This window comes from Drosophila suzukii, chromosome 3 (assembly GCF_043229965.1).
Source record: "Drosophila suzukii chromosome 3, CBGP_Dsuzu_IsoJpt1.0, whole genome shotgun sequence".
Classification (NCBI taxonomy): domain Eukaryota; kingdom Metazoa; phylum Arthropoda; class Insecta; order Diptera; family Drosophilidae; genus Drosophila; species Drosophila suzukii.
Genome location: NC_092082.1, coordinates 90672442 through 90692300, shown reverse-complemented (window position 1 = coordinate 90692300; position 19859 = coordinate 90672442). Strand labels below are relative to the sequence as shown.

The 19859-nt window shown below is 45.8% G+C and overlaps 5 protein-coding genes across 5 annotated transcripts in view; 2 read left to right on the top strand and 3 right to left on the bottom strand.

The window, feature by feature from the left end:
- Window positions 1-19859, bottom strand: part of LOC108015488 (small ribosomal subunit protein eS8) — a 65477-nt gene that overhangs the window by 42090 nt on the left and 3528 nt on the right. The window lies entirely within an intron of this gene.
- Window positions 414-7274, bottom strand: neo (ZP and PAN domain-containing protein neyo). Its single transcript, XM_017081968.4, has 8 exons — window positions 7115-7274; window positions 3781-4174; window positions 3564-3724; window positions 3303-3504; window positions 2879-3130; window positions 1601-2532; window positions 1210-1410; window positions 414-1074 (listed from the first exon to the last, which is right to left on the bottom strand). The coding sequence occupies exons 2-8, from the start codon at window positions 4152-4154 to the stop codon at window positions 962-964; spliced, it is 2235 nt and encodes a 744-aa protein (XP_016937457.3). The 5' UTR covers window positions 4155-4174; window positions 7115-7274; the 3' UTR covers window positions 414-961.
- Window positions 8672-9533, top strand: LOC108015472 (trypsin-1). Its single transcript, XM_017081903.4, has 2 exons — window positions 8672-9093; window positions 9152-9533. Exons 1-2 carry the CDS (start codon window positions 8713-8715, stop codon window positions 9524-9526), a joined length of 756 nt encoding a protein of 251 aa, XP_016937392.3. The 5' UTR covers window positions 8672-8712; the 3' UTR covers window positions 9527-9533.
- Vps16B (Vacuolar protein sorting 16B) lies at window positions 10182-11738 on the top strand. Its single transcript, XM_036819600.3, has one exon. The coding sequence runs from the start codon at window positions 10249-10251 to the stop codon at window positions 11584-11586; it is 1338 nt and encodes a 445-aa protein (XP_036675495.3). The 5' UTR covers window positions 10182-10248; the 3' UTR covers window positions 11587-11738.
- ca (RCC1 and BTB domain containing protein claret) lies at window positions 11584-19842 on the bottom strand. Its single transcript, XM_017081918.4, has 15 exons — window positions 19070-19842; window positions 18259-18878; window positions 17655-18201; window positions 16840-17372; window positions 16469-16779; window positions 15866-16408; window positions 15494-15797; window positions 15204-15431; window positions 15014-15146; window positions 14842-14957; window positions 14612-14781; window positions 14468-14549; window positions 14167-14409; window positions 13668-14111; window positions 11584-13599 (listed from the first exon to the last, which is right to left on the bottom strand). Exons 1-15 carry the CDS (start codon window positions 19332-19334, stop codon window positions 12217-12219), a joined length of 5922 nt encoding a protein of 1973 aa, XP_016937407.4. The 5' UTR covers window positions 19335-19842; the 3' UTR covers window positions 11584-12216.

The window sequence follows — 19859 nt, the reverse complement described above, 5'->3', positions numbered from 1 at the left end:
CCTTCCTCATCTTTATTTTGCGGCTGAGGATTTATTTTGTCGGATTCGGATTCGTGCATTTTGGGCGACTCTAAGTGAGCATGTTCCTGGAAGCCCTCGAGTCGCCTTTTACAGTTGGATGCATTTTAAGTCTTATTGAAGTATAAATAATAATTCGCAGGTGTCTGCATTCCACATCCAATTCGCACAATTTGTTATGCGTGGGTAAAGGCCTGGGCTTTCCGACTTTTGTTCAACCATTCCCATTCACATATGTGGTGCTCCAAATGCAAGCAATGAAAATGATAATATTTTTATTGTATTCTATTCATAGAAAGCTAATTTGCATATATGAAAAGAGAAGATCATATTGCATGTGCATTTTGTTTCCAGTTTCAAAGAATTCGCCCCCTCCCCCCCAAATGAAGCACACATTTTGAGTATTTCATTAAAAAACTTAAGTTTAATAATAATAAGATGAGTTTCGTTCCATAAAATTAAAGGGTTCCAATGCAAACATTAAACTGTCATTGATGTGTAATAAATTATAGTGCTTAAGTGCTAGATCGCATTCGATACAGATGATAGGGTATTAATTCGAGAGGGAAAATGTAATATGTATTAGTTTTTACAAATGTCAACCATCTTAACTTCCGAAGTCACAAAAGAAGTTCAAGGCAGGCAGGTGTCGAACTTCCTTTGCAAGTAGGGAGTCTGTTTGAAGAATACACAAACCCAACACACGAGTGTTTCAAAACGCCATGGCTGCAATGCAAACAATCTCTGAATTCCACCGAACAAGACACATAAATTTCATTTTCATTTTCTCTAAAATCGTGCACTGACTAGATAAGGCAAATAGCGGATGTTGTATCAGGACGACGGGTATTCGTAAAATAAATATTGATTGCACCTTTTGAAGCTTAGACGTTAATGTTGTTAATGTAAAAGAATATGCGATTCAGTGATCCCGTGATTCTGCTTAGTAAGAATGTTGATACGGCTGAAGTTTCTGGCGACGTTGGTAGCAATATGTCCAGATCGCGATCACGGCCAACTGAGTGAGCAGGAAAATGGTGGCAGCTGTGATAAGACCTAATTGTGGAGTGGAGAAAAGTATAACAAAAGTACTTGTTAGTCGCATATTGGCCGCAATAATCAAGACCACTTCTGGCTGGCAAAGTGGTTCTCTTAAGAGTTATATTCTTATGGCCATAAAAGTGTACTTACCAATAGCGTTAACGCAGAATCCATGACCCTCTTCGTTGGCCGTAAACGTGGTTTCATTTCCGTCATAATAATCCCCGCTTTCTTGCTTATCTTGCTTGAATCCAAATTTGTCCGTTATCTGAATGGATTGGACCAGCAGCATGTCGCTAGGTGCGGACTTCTTTGTAGTGTCGATGTCGCGACGAGGTCTTGGATGATCATCTGTGCGGGGAACAGGTGAAGATGAAAAGAGAAAGGGGATATATATCATAAAATATGATAATTTAATATGAACCAAAATTCCCATGATTTTATTTTAACATTTCAATAGAAATATGATACTTTCAAATTATAACTAAATTTCTGTAACCCCAATTTCTTTTAAAAAAATACCCTTCAACCATAAACTCACCTGTTTCGTTAAGAGATCTGCGTTTCCGGCCGTAGGACAACAGGGACCTGAACTCCCCACTGGTATCCTCCTGCTCGCACTGGACTGGCTCACAGCTGGGCATGCATGGAGTGACCAAGGCTCTGAACTGGACGACCTCACTCGATGGGAACTTGAAGGCGTCGAAGTTGGAGAGCAGCACCTTGCCGGATACCGATCCCTTGTAAATTGGCCCCATTATAAAGTGGTCAGTCGGGCAGCCATTTGAATCAATTAAGGTAATTTCCGAGTTATCCACGCCATCCATGGCAACCAACTCCCGAATGAAGATCTCGTAGGGGCTCTGTTCGTCGACAATTTCGAACTTGAGAGCCAGAGGATCGCCGACCTCGGCAGATCGCATCATATCCGAACCATCCCGGGAGGTAATGCGCATGATAACATTGGGCGATTCCACGATCACCTCCTCCGAGAGGGCTGGCATAATGTCGCCACGCACATCCAAGTCCACTCCGTTGCTAACCGACTTGTTGGTCAGATCGTACTGACAGGCCAGGGCCAAGCCCAAATCGGAGGATGTCACTATCATGTCGTGATGCTGGATTATAATATCGTTCACATAGCGGCCGGCGGTGCTCTGCCGCACATTGCACTCCAGATCATGATAGTTCATTCGCAGCTCAAAGTCCAGGGCGCTCTTAACATCCACCGAGCAAGATTTGGGCGATCCCTTGGCGTACACCTTTCCGTTAAAAAGTTTGGAGGTGCGAATACGTGCCAACATGTCTCCGCCGCCGCACTCAATGGTCACATTGTAACAGGAAGTCAGTTCATAGGTCGAGGCCTCGGGAACTTCCAGGAAGGGTTCCTGCACATCGGCCAAGGTGGCACGACTGTGATGGGACAATCTGCAGACCATGTCGCCAGTGTCATTGTAGTCATACGAGTGGCACCTAAAAACGACAAAGAAATAGTGAAGAGAAAAGCGAAAGATGGTATGATACAATATTGCTTTAAGATCATTCTTTATGCATCTTTCTTTTATATCAAGATAAGCTATTATTCATAAAGCTATTATGTTATAAGAAAAATGAAAGATGATATGATGTGATATCTTGTGCGATATGAATCTTTCTGTTATTTTAAGATCTTTTCTTATAGCTGCTATGTTATAAGAAAAACGAAAGATGATATGATGAGAAATCACTTTTAATTGCTACGCAACATTTATGATCCCTATTTGTGAATCTTTCATGGTCTTTATTATACATATTATTTTTAATAAGGCTTGTTACTTACCTATAAGGCGAGTTAAGACACAGCTCCCGACACTCATCAATACTGCTGACTTCTTGGTAGACAGAGTCCACCGTCTTTAAAATCCGACCAGGTAGACGTTTGAATTCGCACAGCTTATTGGGTTCATCGACACAGTGATTCTCAAGGTAATCGGACCCTTCGTTCGCCTGGAAGGCTTGGGAGCCGGCTAACGTCAAACGATCCAATTCACTTAGCTCGCAAGCTCCAGAGGCGCGATCATAGTTGGCAGATCTATATGGGACATAAAAGATAAATAAAAAGGACCAGTTGAATATACGACTCAGCGGAATAAATTAAGCAGTTTTATGCTCGAATTGCTGGTGATAAAAGGGTGCAAAATGGACTAACCAATTATTTCGACTGTCAAATAGAACATTTCGCACTACTATTCAAAGGTTCTTACCTGCATGTGAATTCGGTTTCGCTTAGGCAAAGTTCAAAGCACTCCCGTCTAGAAGCCACCGACACGGTACGCTTAACTTCCGTCTTGAGCTTATAATTTTGTACACGATCGACATACCAGGCTCTCGAGCAGGGTTTTACGGAAAGGCATGATTTTTGGGCATAGATTGTGAATACGGGGAACTGCGACTTTGTTAGGGCCCCTTTATAATAATTATGATTAAAATGTGTAGTAGTTTGTTTAGAGCTGTAAGTAGCTTACCCGGTAATTGATCAGCATGTGCTGAAAAGAGCACGCAAAGCCCGGTCTCATAGTTTACTGACTGGCAAGTTTTGTTCTTCCTACAGGTGTCTAGGCAATCAGTGAGCATTAGAGTGCCCGGCTGGGAGTCCATAAGTTTCTCGGGAGCCGAGAAGACATAGCTAAAGAAGGACTTATTAGATAATTACCACCCGGTTGGTAAGTTATCATTACTTACCCTGTCACTATTTCAAAGCCCACAAGATCGGGATTGCAATCGATAGGGGCGTTATCATAGTAGTTACTATCTTCCTCGGAACCCAAGGAGCTGGATGAATCAGAGGCGGCGGGCAAATCGAAGGCTGAGTTTCGGGTCTCCACCGTTTCGATGGGTTTCTCAGTCTTATTGATTTCCGTGGGGTTTTCTTTTAAACTGGGGCTATCCGTTTGGGCCTCAATCTCTTCCGAGGCAATTATTTTACTAGCATTTGGTAGTGCTGCAGTCACCGATTCCGCGGCTTGTCTTCGGATACGCAGATGTTCCTTGGCCGTGGCCACACTATATAGCATAAGGGCTAGGATAAGATGACGTATAAGGTTTATCTTGGCCATCTTTTAAGTATCACTGGGGCCTGCAAAATAAGGGATGTCTTTATAAGAAAAAGGTTCTAGCACTTCCTATGGATATTGGTAATTCTAAAATTACATAACCCTTAAGTTTTCCTACTGAATAACTAATATTGGCAACCTATAGTTATAGAGCGCGGTAAATTGCCTACGCAGGTACTGTCTCAATCTTTCTAAATTAATTTGTTTGCCAAAAGGCGTAACGCGAATTATTACAAGTCGCAGTCTCCGAGGGAAGAAACAATATCACGGCCAGTAACTCCGTTAAGGAAACTGAGCTCACGTCGATGACCCCGTGCACTATTCACTTGGATTCTTTCTGGTTCGCTGAGCTAAACTCTTGCGCAACTGCCAAGTCCCGAGTTAATGGGCATCGCTTATGATTGACGGTTGCGCTGGAGAGACCATCAAGGGGTCATGAGCTCTAATTTTTCGCCAAGTATCAGGTACCATGTAGAACTTGTTTTGGCGTAGGCAGTGCTTTTCTGCCCAGAACCTTTAGGAACCCAAAAGGGATTGCACAATCTCAAAAATTATTAATACAAATACTTGATACCGGGACAACAATTCAATTATAGAAAAGAATATTATTACGAAGGGAACACATTTGGTTTTTAAGTAAAGTAATTGCTATTGGCGGATAGCTCGTTAGGAACCCACTTGAAGCATGACTTATTAACATGATAACTGTATTATAAAATTACATATATATATCCATAATCATTTTGGACTTGTCGGACTTTGTGGCTTCACCGTTATTCCATAAGAATTCTCATGAATACCCATGTGTGCAGAAAAATTGTAGTGTGAAATAGATACGGATAGGTGGTATTCGGTGTGTATAGGAAACGCTCGACTGCAGACGCACCAGACACACTAATCCGCTGTGGCGACGGGTCGGTTCCACCCAAAAACCGATCTCTTCTATTATAAGATGATGGTATACAACCACACGAACCGTTAATTCGTATACGAATGATTCATAAACCCTGCACCGGTCAAAACGAGCCGTAACTTAATTAGAGATAAAATGCTTGAAAGACTTTTGAATGTTTTCCTCTTCGCCTTTGATTCTGGCTTGAAAACCTATGTATGGGGTCTGGGTCTGGTGCACATGATCATACGGCAATGCCATGTAAAGAATGGCCTCTCAGGAAGCTGCATTATAACGAGTCCATGACCATGTTATTGTACAAAAATCTTGTAGAAAGCGGCAGAAGAATTGGGTCAATGATTATCGTCAAAAAGTTGTTTTGCCGAGCATAGACATATGTATGGGTTGCTGCGCCCGCAGCGATCAGGTCGAACCCAAACCCATACCCACACCAAATACCCATACCCATGGCCAACCGGTATGGACATGAACACCCGAAGGAAATAGCACCGCCTAACTGTGTCGCTGATCACAATCGATTAGTGCGAACAGTCATTTATTGCCTAAATTACTGTTAAATGATGGTCGTTTCTGGGGGCCAAGAATTTCGGGTTGAGTGTTCCCCCTAAACGTTTTCGTATCAGAAGTAGGTACGTATTTGGGGTGTGGGGAATGCAAAGCGATTAAAAGACGCTTTGAAGAATAGTACTCCTTCATCTGATTTTTTTTATGAAAAATAAAAGCGTTGTGTATGGCCTAGAACATTTATAGGTTATGGATTCGAATGTGGATCAAGAGTTATATAGTTAAGAATGTCTTCTTTTGAATAATTTATTCGATAATATAAATTATAGACGCAAGTAGGGGGAAATATTTAAAAAACATCAGAATTTGTACTAAATTAAGAAATACAATAGTGATGTCACTAGAAATATACTTCTCTAATGCAGCGTTCAATCAAAACCCTCTAACATATGCACAAAACCGATCAATCAATCAAACAGGCACATCACAACGATCACTGTTTCGGCCAATCAGCACTTGTTAACTGTTTAGCACTTTCGAACTTTTTCTTTTATTTTACAGACCTTACTTCTTCTACTTGATAGCTCATTTTTTATTGCCAAAAGCGACTACACCTATTCTGACCGACTTCAATACCATTCACATTCAGCCTATTTCTTGATGCATGATGTAATTAAAAGATCTACCAGACAGAGCCAAAAGAGTCAATAGAAATCCGATCTTCAAGAGGAACCGCCGAAAAAAACTTTCTCCATTCTGAATGTGTTAATGACTTCATTTCTTCAGTGACTAAAATGCTGGCAAAATTTAACGGCAAATATCACACTGTTAAATTAATTTCCCATTTGGCGAAATTCTCGAATGTGGGATAATCACGGGGCTAACGAACCACTGTGTTAATTGTGCTGCATTTAGGTTCCTATGGTTTTTGTAATTTCTGCCCATTAGGCTTGCATATTTTAAGAAACATTCGCTCCATTATGGGCTGTAAGAAGACCGGACCGGACCAAGTCACGTCATACCATCCGTCAAGTCAGTTTGCAAGCCATTTCAAAACGGACGTCCTAATGTTCGCTAATGTTTTGACGGAAGCTGCAGACTGCAGACTGGGGATCTTGTAAGAACATAATACTCATAACATGGGTCTGGAGTCGGGAGTGGGGAGTCCGAAGACTGCAGTCTTTTGCATTTTACACAGTTTCCTCTTGTTTCGTGCGATTTTGCTTTTTGCACCACAACAGCAGCCTCTTTCCTCGGTCTTTCAGTTCACTTATTCGAAATGATTGTCTCCGTTTTTTCAATGCTGGCATAGTCATCCGTCAGCCTGATCACTGCCGTTTAAATAAACCGGTTAACATTTTTTTCCGATTTTTCTTAGTTATTCTTTAGTCCGGTGCAAGAGCTGGTGCATATTCTGTATAGCGGTTCGATTTGAGTAACAAAAAAACTAAGTTCTTTTCCCATAGAAGGCCAATGATATAAGGCACTTCTTCTTATCCCAACTATCCCCTGGCATTTTTCGAATATTAGTTCTCCAAACAATTACCTAATTAACAAGTTATTTTTAAAGTCTATCCCGAAGTCGGAATTTCAGCTTAGTCACACTGGAACAAAACACTTTCGCAGCTCAAAACTTATTTCGCACTTGGGACAAAGGAACGCCGAACTTGACCATTCGATGGTCGACGCAGAACTGAAGTCTTCAATGCCGCCGAGTGACTTGTTATAAAAATTAGATAAAGAAGTTCTCTGGCTGGTTTGTTGTCTTTCTTGGAGAAAATCAACCTGTAAGAGAGCGGGACGCAGTTGGTCTTCGGAATTCTTACAAAAGAAAGTCTCGAGGCTATGGTTCGGTGTGGTACGGTGTGTCTGTGGCTGTGGATGTGGATGATGCTCAAAGCCGAGAGAACCTCAAACAAGAAGAAATTGTTAGCATGGTAAATACACTCCGTATCACCTGTACGATACGATCTCTACACTCCGAACTCGAACGTGTTCGGGATGCAACTAGTAATTGCGGTCAACGATCGAGAACAATGTTCACCTGTTTCTCACCTGACTCTCTTTACCTGTTATTAACATGTATAATCAACTGGATTTCCCTTCCTCTAATAATTTTCTTATGGGCCTGTTAGCGCCCGGGGCTCTCTTCCGAGTCCCACCCGTAAAACCTGGGCGTGATAATGGGTTTTGGCTTATAACTGTCGCTTGCGTTTTTATTATTTTTCACTTTCACTAATAAGGTACATTTCACGTGAAATCGTTTCCTACCCATTTTCTCTCATTCTAGCTGCACACACGCATAATCGGCTTAAATTAAATCTACCATAGCATTTTGTGTGGGTTTAAGTTTCGGTGTTTACTTTTACTCAATTTCAGCCAGCTCCAGCTCCCATCCTACGGCCAGAGATCAATGCTATCTGCCGATCTCGAATAGCCCACTTTATTGGCAAAGCAAAGACGGTCGGTTCGGATGGAAAGACAAACAGCCAGCGCTTTCAGCATTTGGATATGTAAAACTAGAATGGCCCATCAAACGGTGTTTGATTTCCAAATTTATGGGTCAAGCCAATGCAAATCAGATTTTCGAGTCCGTTCTTCAAGAAAACGGGTCGTGCTTTGATAACAAATTGGGCAAACAATAAATGCGCGGAGGCCGAATTTGGCCATTAGTTCTGTATACAGATGATATAGCCGCATATGTGTCAAAATAAAGGCGAAGTAGACCGAAGAAAGCCCTGTTTTACTGGCTCCTAAATGACTCATAGCGGATTCCAAACTTCGGGGACCGTTTACCCTTTCTTACAAATCCATTCTCTGGTTGTGGTTATGGTTATTACATTCGGTATTGAATATATGAAATTATGAAAGTTGAAACTATTCTTGCCTATTATGAACTTTAATTAGTCCGATTCTTAATAACTTACAGCACGAACGTTTAGTTAGATTCTGTCGGCGACTTGAAATCTTCTTGTGTAGTGTAGACAGTTATGAGATAAGCGAAACTCTTCCTAATTACAAAATAATGGGCACTTATTGAAATGCTTTTTCTCATTATTTTTCACGTTCTTTTGTACTTAAAGTCTGTTCTAAAAGCCGCACATTCCTACTTTATTACGATTCTTTCTTCGGTTAAGTGAGAAAATGATCTACAAGTGGATATTACTTTTCTTTAATATTTCTTGGTGTCTTTGCCTCGAGAATCGACCAGATCCACGCATAGTTGGCGGGTTTCCAGCTGATATTGCCAACATTCCGTATATAGTATCCATACAATTATTCGGCATACACCATTGTGGTGGCTCCATCATAAATAAACATACCATTTTAACTGCCGCCCATTGCTTGAACGGAGTTTCGTATCGTCTGCTGAAAGTTAAAGTTGGTGGAACATCAAGGTATCGCCAAGATGGAGAATTATTCTCAGTGTCCGGTCTGCAGATACATGACAAGTTCAATGCCAAGACTATGGACTATGATATTGGAATAATCCGGCTAACCAAAAATCTAACGTTGTCCAATAAGGTTGGATGTACTTTAGAGTTGCAGATGGTAAATGCTAATTTAATATTTTACTTTTCAGGTAAGGGCCATCCCTGTAAACCCCAAAAGAATAGCCGATGGTACTTATGCTACCATAGCCGGTTGGGGATTCAAATCCATGAATGGTCCTCCATCAGATAGTTTAAGATATGCTAGAGTTCCGATTGTTAACCAGACAGCGTGCAGAAACTTACTGGGAAAAAGTGTAACTGATCGGATGCTCTGTGCAGGATATCTTCGTGGAGGTACGGATGCCTGCCAGATGGACTCAGGAGGACCCTTGTCAGTGAGGGAGGAACTGGTGGGCATTGTGTCCTGGGGAGTTGGGTGCGCCTTGGCCGATAAGCCAGGCGTCTATTCACGCCTCGAAGCATTGTATCCCTGGCTGAGCAAGGTCTTAAATAAACTAAACTGAAACTATATTCTAGTTATATTGTTTGTGTAAATCAGTTATCGCTACCTCACGGTTAGCAAACATCAAAAGGCCATAAAAATGTGTGCCAAGAAAATGCTTTCACCTTTAAAGTGAATTTATGCTTTGGAGATTTTACCGCCAAAAAAGCTTAAAGGTCCATAAAAATGCCAAAAGTTTATTAATAAAGAAGAGAAAATCTATGAACAAATTCCTTATGTGCTTCTAAAGAAGCTTTAACTGGATTTTCTTTTAATTAAATTTGTTCCCATTCCTTTTTGGAAATTTTGAAAGGAGCTCTTAAAGTTCCTAACGACGAACCGAAAAGAAAAACCATTAGGATCAACTGATACTTTTTCTAAGTGGGAGTAAAAATGAGTAAAACTCTTGTGAGTAAAAGCGAGAAAGTCATCTTTAAACTGTATTATTTTGAAGACAATACTATCTAATTAAAGTTTATAAATATGTACGCGGGGCGAACTTATCTTTTTTTTGTTTTTTTTGTTAAGAGTCAAAAATATTTTTGTTCTATGTTAAAATGCCTATTACATTACTTAAATCTGTTTAATAAATATCAAACGTAAAACCTTTTTAAAATTAAAAAAAGTAGTGCGACCATGTTTTAAGAAATAAAATAACTGAAAGTGGTGTAACTTGTTTTCAGTTGCGGCCACACTGGCCGAAACAAAAAAAGTTGCGCAAAACAAAAAAGAATAACAATAACAATGGATTTGCAATTCGACGACTATTGGAACCGATCCTCCCGAGCGGCGTTCAGCTTCGACGACGAGGACGAGGTGGACCTCGCCCCGGAACTGGCCAGCAATGGGATCCTCGCCGACGACACCATTTCGGAGGCCAGTTTCAACAACAGTGCCACCCTGAATCTCTCGATCAAGTCCATTCTGAGCGAGGAGGCTCTGAAACTTGTGCTCCAGGAGCAGGCACTGGACGACCGGGTTCTGCCCAAGGGCGTCTCGCCGGAGGAGGAGCTGAAGCTGCTGCGCCGCCAACTCCAGAGCACTCTTTACAGTCCCAATCTAGAGGCCACCGCGCAAAAGTTGCTGCAGGGTAAGACTGCTCCGTTGGAGATGTTCAAGTCCCTGCAGGAGAAGCAGCAGCTGCTGGACACCCTGATGGCCCAGGGTGGTGGCCATGCCGTCATCACTGTGCTGTTGTTCCTCAAAAGAACCCTTAATACGGCGCAATTTCATGGCATTCTCAGGGAGCGTCCCAAGGCCTTGGAGCAGTATCTGAGTTATCTAAAGGAAAGCGGTGACCTAGCCAGTCACATCGAGCTACTGCAGCGTTTTGGACGCCACCAGGAGGCGGCTCTTAAGCAGTTCCAGGCCGCTCTGGCTGCAGGAGATGTGAGCACAAGAAAAAAACATCTCCAGCTCCTGGTAGATGCCTACGCCACTGCGGGAGTGGGTGTGATACCTCTCTACGAGCAGGTTTTCCATGCTGCCCTCAAGATGCAGCAGATAATGGAGAAGGAAAACGGACTGAGCAAGTTGCTCCGCGATCAGCCCACGCCCATTGAGGTGCTCTATGCCTGCTGCCAGGCTAACAGCAACTGGAAGGAGCAGGATATGCTGAAACCCGTGTCCCCCCAGCGATTTGCAGCCGATCAGCAAATATCCCCGGCACAATACGAATGGACTGCTCTAAATGAAAGGGCACAGGCACAGGCCTATGCGGATCTGGAGTGCATATTTGAGCGAGTGCCCAGCTGGCATCCGCTGAAGACCAAGCAGTTCCACATCAGCTTCGATCTGACTCTGGCCGTTCTTCGCCTTTACGAGCTGCAGGCTCCGTCGACGGTTCTGCAGCTGTTCCTCTCCAAGATGGGCAACAGTGGAGAGAAACTAGCGCTGGCACAGCGGGTGAAGTGCATCAAGGCGGTCATCGATGCCATGGCCGGGTTGAAGCAGCACCAGGAGCTGCAGCAACTCAAGGACACCCTGCCCGAGCGATCCGAGGAGCAGTTCTACTGCGAGAACGCTCTGAAAAGCCTGCAGAGCAAGCGGTGGACCACGGACAACATCAAGCTCAAACTCTAGGATCATCTCTCTTTTATTTGTATAAACGTATTTTATTATTGTTAATCATATATATGTGTATATAATTATATTAATTCTACTCTGGTTTTATTAAATAATTGCAAATCACAAGCTGAATATCGAATAAAAAACAAAAAATTTGTATGTTATAAGTGTGTGTATATCCTGCAGCCTCCTTTTGATCTGTTCGATGAGCAGTTTTGGATTACTTTCTTTCGGTCTCAGATTTCTTTTTTTAGTTTATTGAGTAAACAAATAAAAGCGGGCGTGGCCAATGGCAAACAAAGCGTTACAAAAATTGGATTCTTTAAACAATTTGTTTGTCTTAAATATTTCGTTTAAATAACAGCGCTGTAAAAAGCATTTGATGTATAAATAACCGCAAACAACAATTATGGTATATATATAATTACGCGTAAACATGTAAGGGAAGAAGTGGGTTCGGGTTTTGGGGGGGTGTGTGTGTGTATTTTAAGGGCAGTCCCCGGTTCTTGGACCGAATATTTATAACGAAACATATCAAACAAGACAGACGACAAAGACGACGGGCCCTCAACTGATGCGTGCCGAACGAAAGCTGACTGGGTTCAGGATCTGAACCGGAAACGGGACTCCAGGGCCCAGCCACTGCTAATTGGCAGCCTCGCAGTCCGAGTAGCTCAGCAGGCGCTGGCACAGGATCGTCTTGAACTTGACCGTAAAGCTATCGAATATGACATCGGTGTCCTGCAGCTGCTGCTGCTGCTGCTGGTGCTCCTGTCCCGCGGAAGTGGCCGCCTGATTACTGTCCGCCGCGGCAATTAGCTGCTTGAACTTCTGGTTGAGATTCTGCTCCAGCGTCGAGTTGTTGTTGTTGAAGTAGAAGACGTAGGCCAGCTCCAGCAGATAGTAATCCAAATCGCCCATGAAGAACCGCTCGCACTCGAGCATATCGAACTTGCGCTCCAGAAAGTGCAGACAGAGGTGATAGATGAGGTGCTTCAGGTCGGACCTCCTCAGCGGCACATAGCCCGTGTCCTTGCTGAAGTACTCAAACAACTTGAGGGTGCGCTGGGCGGAATCGCAGCTGTGCAGGCACAGCCGAAAGGCCTCCACGAATCGAAAGTTGAGCATGCGGATGCGTATGCGGTACTCGTTGCGGTTTGGACGGGCGCACTCGCCAATCTTGTCGGGATTGTACAACCCGTGAAAGGCGTACAGACAGTAGTGGATGTAGTGGCGCAGCTGCTGAAGCGACGAGTCCTCCAAGCCCTCGGTGCTCTGCGTGTAGGTGCTATCGTCGTCGCCATCTCTGCCCAGCAACTGCTCTGCATTTGCGGGCATCCCAGAACCCACGACCTGGTCCGGCAGCGGAACATAGCTCTGCTCCTCGGGCGTGTAGTCCATATCCAGCGAACTGTGGGCCTCGCCCAGCACCGGAGCATTGTAGGAGAAGCTGGCATCGTTCTGACTGAGGTTCTCTAGGCTACTCAGCATATCGTCCGAGTCCTGGCCAGTGGCCGCGTGCTCCGTGCTGCTCTTGTAGTTCGGAGTGCCCACCGAGTAGCGCTGATCAAAGCTTATGTTCGCCGGCTGCAAGAAGTGAGGCTGATATGGTGGCATGACCTTGAGATACCTGACCGGATCGTGATCCAATCGGATTCGTGGCCTCGGCAGATTGATCTCCACCGGCGCTTCCACACACTGGCTCTCGAATCGCATCAATCGCTTAGTCGTTGGCAGGCACACCACCCTCTGCCGCATCCTCTCTAGACTGGCTCCCAAGTCCCGGCCGCACTGACCGTTCGAGTTGCCGCCAAAGGCTCGCACAATGTGATCGGTGGTCATGACCAGCGTGAAGTCCGCGCCGCAGTCCACGTACATGGGACGCTCGATGCTGTCGATGGGCGAGGGCTTGAGCACCGCCCGGCGATCCTTGTCCTCGGTGCCCAGTTGGTGTTCCAGGTTCTTGCCCCACGTGTAGAGTGTGCAGCTGGACGAGATCAGGCAAAAGTGGAACAAGCCACTGGAGATCTGCAAAACGGGGTTTTAAATAAGTAAAATATATAAAAACTGAATATATATATATAAATACTACTTACCTGCAGAATTTGGCCTGCCACCTCGCTGGTGTCCACCAGGTGAGGCGTCAGGTGCTCCGTGGGATCCGGTTCGGGTGCAGGAGCTGTGGCAGGCGGTGGTGCCATTTTAAGTATTTCCGGCTCTCGCGGGGCAATTACTTCCCTAGCATCTGATGGCGCAGCCTCATTCTGCCCCTGCTGGCAATCTTTGGTCTCGCTGGTGGCCTTCGGAGTGGCACCGGCCACCACAGCAGCGTAGGATGTGGTGGGCTCCACCAGGGTGCTGGTAGTCGGGATGGGTGCCGGCATCAAAGTGGCCTCCAGCTGCTTGCTCAACAGCTCTCGCTGCTGGTTCTCCTCCAACTTCTGCTTGGCGTTGGCGCGACGCTTGATTTGATTGGCCAGACGCAAAGCCTGCGGTGAGCTGCCCCAAGTGAACAGACGATCGTCTTCGTCTACAGCTAACTGTGAGGGGATAATGAATGTAACTAAAAGTCCATTTATATTCCACTAAACTTACATTGGTAAAAAATTTGGTGTGTATCAGTCTTAGGCTGCAGCCGCCCACATCCAGGCGCACTGGAAGGTTCGTCTTGGTGTCGCCTCCGTGGTCGCTATTGCCGGTGCCCAGCTGGCCAAAGTGGTTGGAGCCGAACACGTAGAGCTCGTTGCCGAAATAGTTAGCCTCCATGTAGCTTCTGTTGGGGGTTCCTCTGCACAGCACCAAAGTGTGGGCATGGCCCAGCGATATTTGTACAATTTTCTACAACATTATAAACCATTTAGTTAAATTTATTTACTAATTGGTTTGGCGGACTCACCTTAAACTTGAAAAAACTGACTAGTTGTGGAGTAGCTATATTCTCGCAGCTGCCCTGCCCCAGCTGGCCATAGACGCCCCATCTGGAATTGGTTTATTAATTATAAGCTCACTAAGCAAGGCATTTAAGTGGTTCCAAACTTACCCCCACATATAGAGCTTGCCATCCGCGACAGCCGCATTGTGATATTGACCCGCCTCAAGCATTGTAATATTCATGCCATCCAATGCTGTCACCAACATTGGTTGCAAAGCCATCTGCATGTGCCGACCAATACCCAGCTGACAGAGATTGTTATTTCCCACGGAATAGAGCTGGAAATATCACAGGCAATTAGTTTATTGCTAAATGATAATCCTAGTGAGTAAACCTACGCCATTATTAGTTAGAATAAGTGTGTGCTGTCGTCCACACTTAATGGCGTGCACTTGCAAATTGAGCTGCGAGAGGAGGTCTAGACTTTTCACAGCATGCGCAGGCTCTGGTGGCTCTGAAATATATATTCGTGTCATATTACATACAACTTATTATAAGAACAAAACCCACCTGTTGACTTTTGAGCACTATAGTAACTGGGAATGCCGCTGGAGCCCCAGAAGTAGGCGGTTCCATCCACCACACAGGCGCAGTAGGCACAACCAGCTGAGATCGGTTTGAAGCGTGATGATTCAATGGCAAACTGAAACATAAAACATTAAATCTAGAACTAGTAAAGAGAGTTATCTACAAGACTTGCCTGATTGTCTTCATAGTTGATACGGAAATTCGATAAAGCATTTACAATAGAGTCACGCTTCACTCGCTGGGATTCCATGTGTATGAGCACTGCCAAATATGTTTCAATTAGACTCTTGCAAAACTCAAACAATTGCGGATTATTATCGTTCGATATTGCGCAATCACTATTGTGGGATACAATGGGTCGTAGAGCGGCAGAAAAAGGATTCAGTTGCTTCGCCAGGCGCTGAAAAATGACATTTATTGATAAGCAAATTAAGGTACATCTATATAACATCCTATATTTACCTGCAACACACAAGGTCTGATATGATCCAGCTTCTCCTGGATGAAAGCAAAGTAATCCATGGACACATGCGGCAAGTAAGTTATTGTCTCCATAAATATATTCTCGCTCAGGTTGTACAGGCAAACGTTGAGCTCGTTGTACCAGCCAAACTCCTGGGCCACAACGCTGATCAGGGCATTAAAAGTATCCAGACAGACGCCCCGTATCTTGGCCAATATAATGGCCGACGAGAAGAGTCCACTTTGACAGAGAACAATGCTCGTCATGTTGGTGTGATATTTGCTATTCGTCACCAAAAAGTTCCTGAAAATGTATGTAATAAGGATAAAAACGTTGAACAAAGATAAAAAACCTTATTCATCCCAACTTACCACAACGGTATGTAGTTTTTATCGTTCACTGCCTTCTCGGCCATCGTGATGAGCAGCAGGTTGGCCAAATGGAACTGCGATGAAGGCGACATTTGAAGGGCGCTTATTGACTCGTCCACGCCATAGTGATAATCACTGCAAACGGCGCCGCTGATTACATCCTCCTGCTCCTGTTTCTCGGGCAGGATCACACGCACATCCTCCGAGTGCCGGTAGGTAATATCGCTCAAAATGCCCTTGAGCAGCGGATGTCCCAAGTAACGCGATCGCAGCAGATATGTGGACTTTAGAGCCATAGCACTAAGCTGCATCAGAGCGTATGTGTGTCCATACATGGCCAGTTTTAGAGCTGTGCGTATCGGTTTCACACGCGCCTTGTTGTACGTGAGCAGCGCCTGGGTAATTTTCTTCCGCCTCAGCAGGTAATCCCCGGCAAACTCGATGCACTGTTCGAAGGAGAGGTCGAAGGTGTTGCAGAAGTCGCGGCACTGGTTAAACTCGTTCTGCAGGGCGGCATCTAGAAACAATTCAAAGGGCTCCTTTCTGCAAGTCGTACCCGCAACTCAGTAAACGATAAAGGCATATATCGAATTTATAACCCACCTCAGCTGTATGGTGTAAACATTCTTATTGGTGATCACATAGCTTGGATCATAGTTAATCTTCGGGAACTCGGACTGCATTATCTCCATTTGCCGCAGCGAGAACTCACTGCTCACATCCGCCGTCTCATAGAACTGGATATAATCCATAGGCGTGTGGATGTCCTTCAGCTCAAAAGCCTTGGCCTTCTCCTCTTTGGTTAGGGTCTCTGGTTGGGCGGCGGGATTGCGATACTGTGCCATCTGATATAAATGCAGCACAGTTTCATGCTCGAAGCGGAAGAGACCTAGCTGAGCCGTATTATTGAAGCGCTGCCAGAGGAAAAAAGAGATTTAGTAAATGTTGAAAATACAGCTAATCTTGTAACTCACATCTTCATCGGAGGTATGCAGAGAGGCCATTGCGCTGCTGATCACACTGACGGCATTGATTGCGTTACTGGGCATCTCGCTTTGATCCAGACTCGAGGTGGCCGTGGTCGTGGCACTGGTCGTATCGCTCTTCTGGGCACTGACATCCGCCTGCTCAAGCTTCTCAATGTCGGCGTCCCGGTTCTCCTTTTCCGTATTGGCCACCAGCGGATCCTCCAGCGACGATGCCGCCGTGGAAATGGCCGAATCGCTGCGGCAGTGCAGGTCCACGTAGTGTATGCCGTAGAGTATGTTGGAGCTGATGAGTATTTCCTGGGTGTGCTTGGGAATCTTGTAAACGAACAGCGGCTTCAGACTGATGTCGATGCTGTGCACGGTCAAACTGTGGCTATTGCTGTGCAGGGCACTCAACAGGAAGGTGCTGCGCAGGTTCTGTATGGTGTAAAAGGATCCGGTGGTGGTGCCCAGTGGTTCTGGCGTCACCGAGGGCGAATCCATGATTGCAAACGAGCCCATCGTCGAGTCCGGCATAACTACAAGCAAATAGGAGGGATTTCGATTAGAATGGGTTATATACGGAGGCGTTAAGCTGCTGCTACTTGGTCTGTCAAGTGTGAGAGTTGTGCAAACTCACCACGCAAGTGACGCTTCAATAGATGCAACAGTTCTCTCAAAACTGCACACCAATAAAAAAAATATAAAATATACAAAAAACGGCATTTAAAAATTAACAAAGTTGAACACAATGTAGGCAAGAAAATATGTTAAAATAGGGAATGGAAAAAAGAATAACTGCCTAATGCCAGCTTACGCACATTCATCGAACTTTTGCCGCTGATCGGAGAGTCGCATTTTGATGGCCTGCAGCTTCTTGGATCCCAGACTTTTGAGCGAGGCCAGGCGGGCTCTTGTGGCGGGCAAAATGCCATCCATGCTGCCCGCTGGCAGTTGCTGTTGCTGAAAGCGAACGCCTCCTTGCTCGCCGCTTTGCCGGGCCACTGCCTCGCTGTAAGAAGGTGGCGCCGGCGGTGGTGGCACATCTGCGGTTGTAGCTGAACCCTCTGCGATGGACGCCGGGACGGTGGTCGAGTCGGCGGAGGCCGCTGGCTGACTGCTGCAGGCTGCATCCTCGCTGGACGGCGGTGTGAAGACATCCTCCTCCAACTGGCTGCTGTCCGAGGCCGGATCGGAACTATTGCTTTGTCTCGCACCCGTCGCCGCAATTTGCTGCTTTTCTTGCACGGACATCACTATTTGCCAGGCGCCTTCGCGGGTCGTTGGGGAACTGTCTCCGGGGTAAACGTACTTGATTGCTTTTTGCTCCAGCAGGAGCTTGTACTGCTGCTTCAGCGAGGAAGTTATCTGAAAGGTAGAATATTTTAAATAAGCAGGCTCTAAAAACAAATTTTAAATCCCTACCAGCAGCATGACGCCATCATAGGCCTTGTCCTTGCAGATAACCAGGCGCATCACAGATCCGTTTTCAATGGCAGTGCTTGCAATCATGGGGCAGTTGGGACTGAGGCCCACAAAGCAGATGGATCCATCCGAGTAGCCGATGATGGCCCTATTCTGACCGCTGTTGGTCTTCCACCAGACGACGGACAGGGGGTAGGGGCAGGTCTTGGACGCCATAAAGGAAGTGGCCATCACCTGGCTGTTGCCAGTGGCATCGATCGCCGGCAGCTGCTGTTGCTGTGGTGGCTGCACACCCGACTCCTCTGGTCCGGTGTTCCGGACCAACATGTGCTCGGGCAGATCGTGGCCCAGAGGCTCATTCTCCTGCTCCTCCTCACCCTCACCCTCCTGCAGCCGCACCTGCTCTATGTTCTCGGCCAGCTGCTCCACTGTGGGCGGCTGCTCACCCAGACCCGCCGAGTGATTAGGGCACTTCTTGGAGTTGGGGCACTCGTGGGGACCCACGAAGGGTATGATGTAGGAGGTGACCTGGGTGGTGCTGTACAGCGAGCAGGCGGAGAGTCCATGGGACTTGTCAACCAGCGCCAGGGCGGGCACAATGTGCAGCGTGTTGTCAAAACCTGGAAGGGATCACAATAGATTTGGTCAGTGGAGGCGTACCATTTGATCGTTGAATGAAAGCCGAGAAGGCAACCAAAAAATCAATAACCACACACGCACACATGGGGGCAGAGTAATTTTAGCACTTGCCACCCATCAAAAAGTGGGTGGTGGTACTCATACTCATCCGCACACTCGTGCTCATACTCACATAGCACCAGGAGCCAAGTGCCCGCCGGATCGAAGCAGACATCGTGGATCACGCGGTTGCGGAACCAGGATATCATCTTGACCACCTCCTGGCCGGAGGAGGCGCTGATGTAGCGCAAAAGGATCTCGTTTTCATCGGTGACCAGGCACAGGAACTGCTTTTCATCCAGGCCAGCGGTAACCGCGGACAGCTTGCAGCTGATGTTGGTGATCAGCGGGCGCAGCTCGAACATGCCCAGCTCCTTGAGCTCCGCCTGCCCCGACATCTCGAGGGGATTCGTGGGAGAAGCCAATTTTAATTTACAAAATCAGTGCAAGGAGCTTTTTCCCCAAATTCCGAATGAAAACAAACTAGAGATGCGCGCGTGAGACCTGCTGCCGGTCTGGCAACGCCCTAGTCACGCAACGATTTTCCAATTGAAACGCAGTTTTCCACTGTTTCTCAGGAATAGTTACGTTTTCCTAAAAGCGCGGCCTCGCTCCGCACTTCATACAAACGGGAAAAGTTAAGAAAACTCTAAAAACAACCACAATAAATTGCTGCAACCGTCTGGCAACGCCACTCGTGCTGCGCACAAGTCTTGACTTTTCAGGCTGTTAAGCCAACTGCCACCGACTTTTCCGCAAAAAGCCCGGTTCGTAAGGAGCAGGCACTATTTCTCACACCCTTTTGGGTGGTGTTCACTCGCGGAAAACCTGCGGAAAACGCGAATCAAGGCGGAATGTCGTGCCCGATGGCCAAGACTGCAGCACTGAAAACATCTGATTGGCGAACTGGAAGGGCAGCCAGG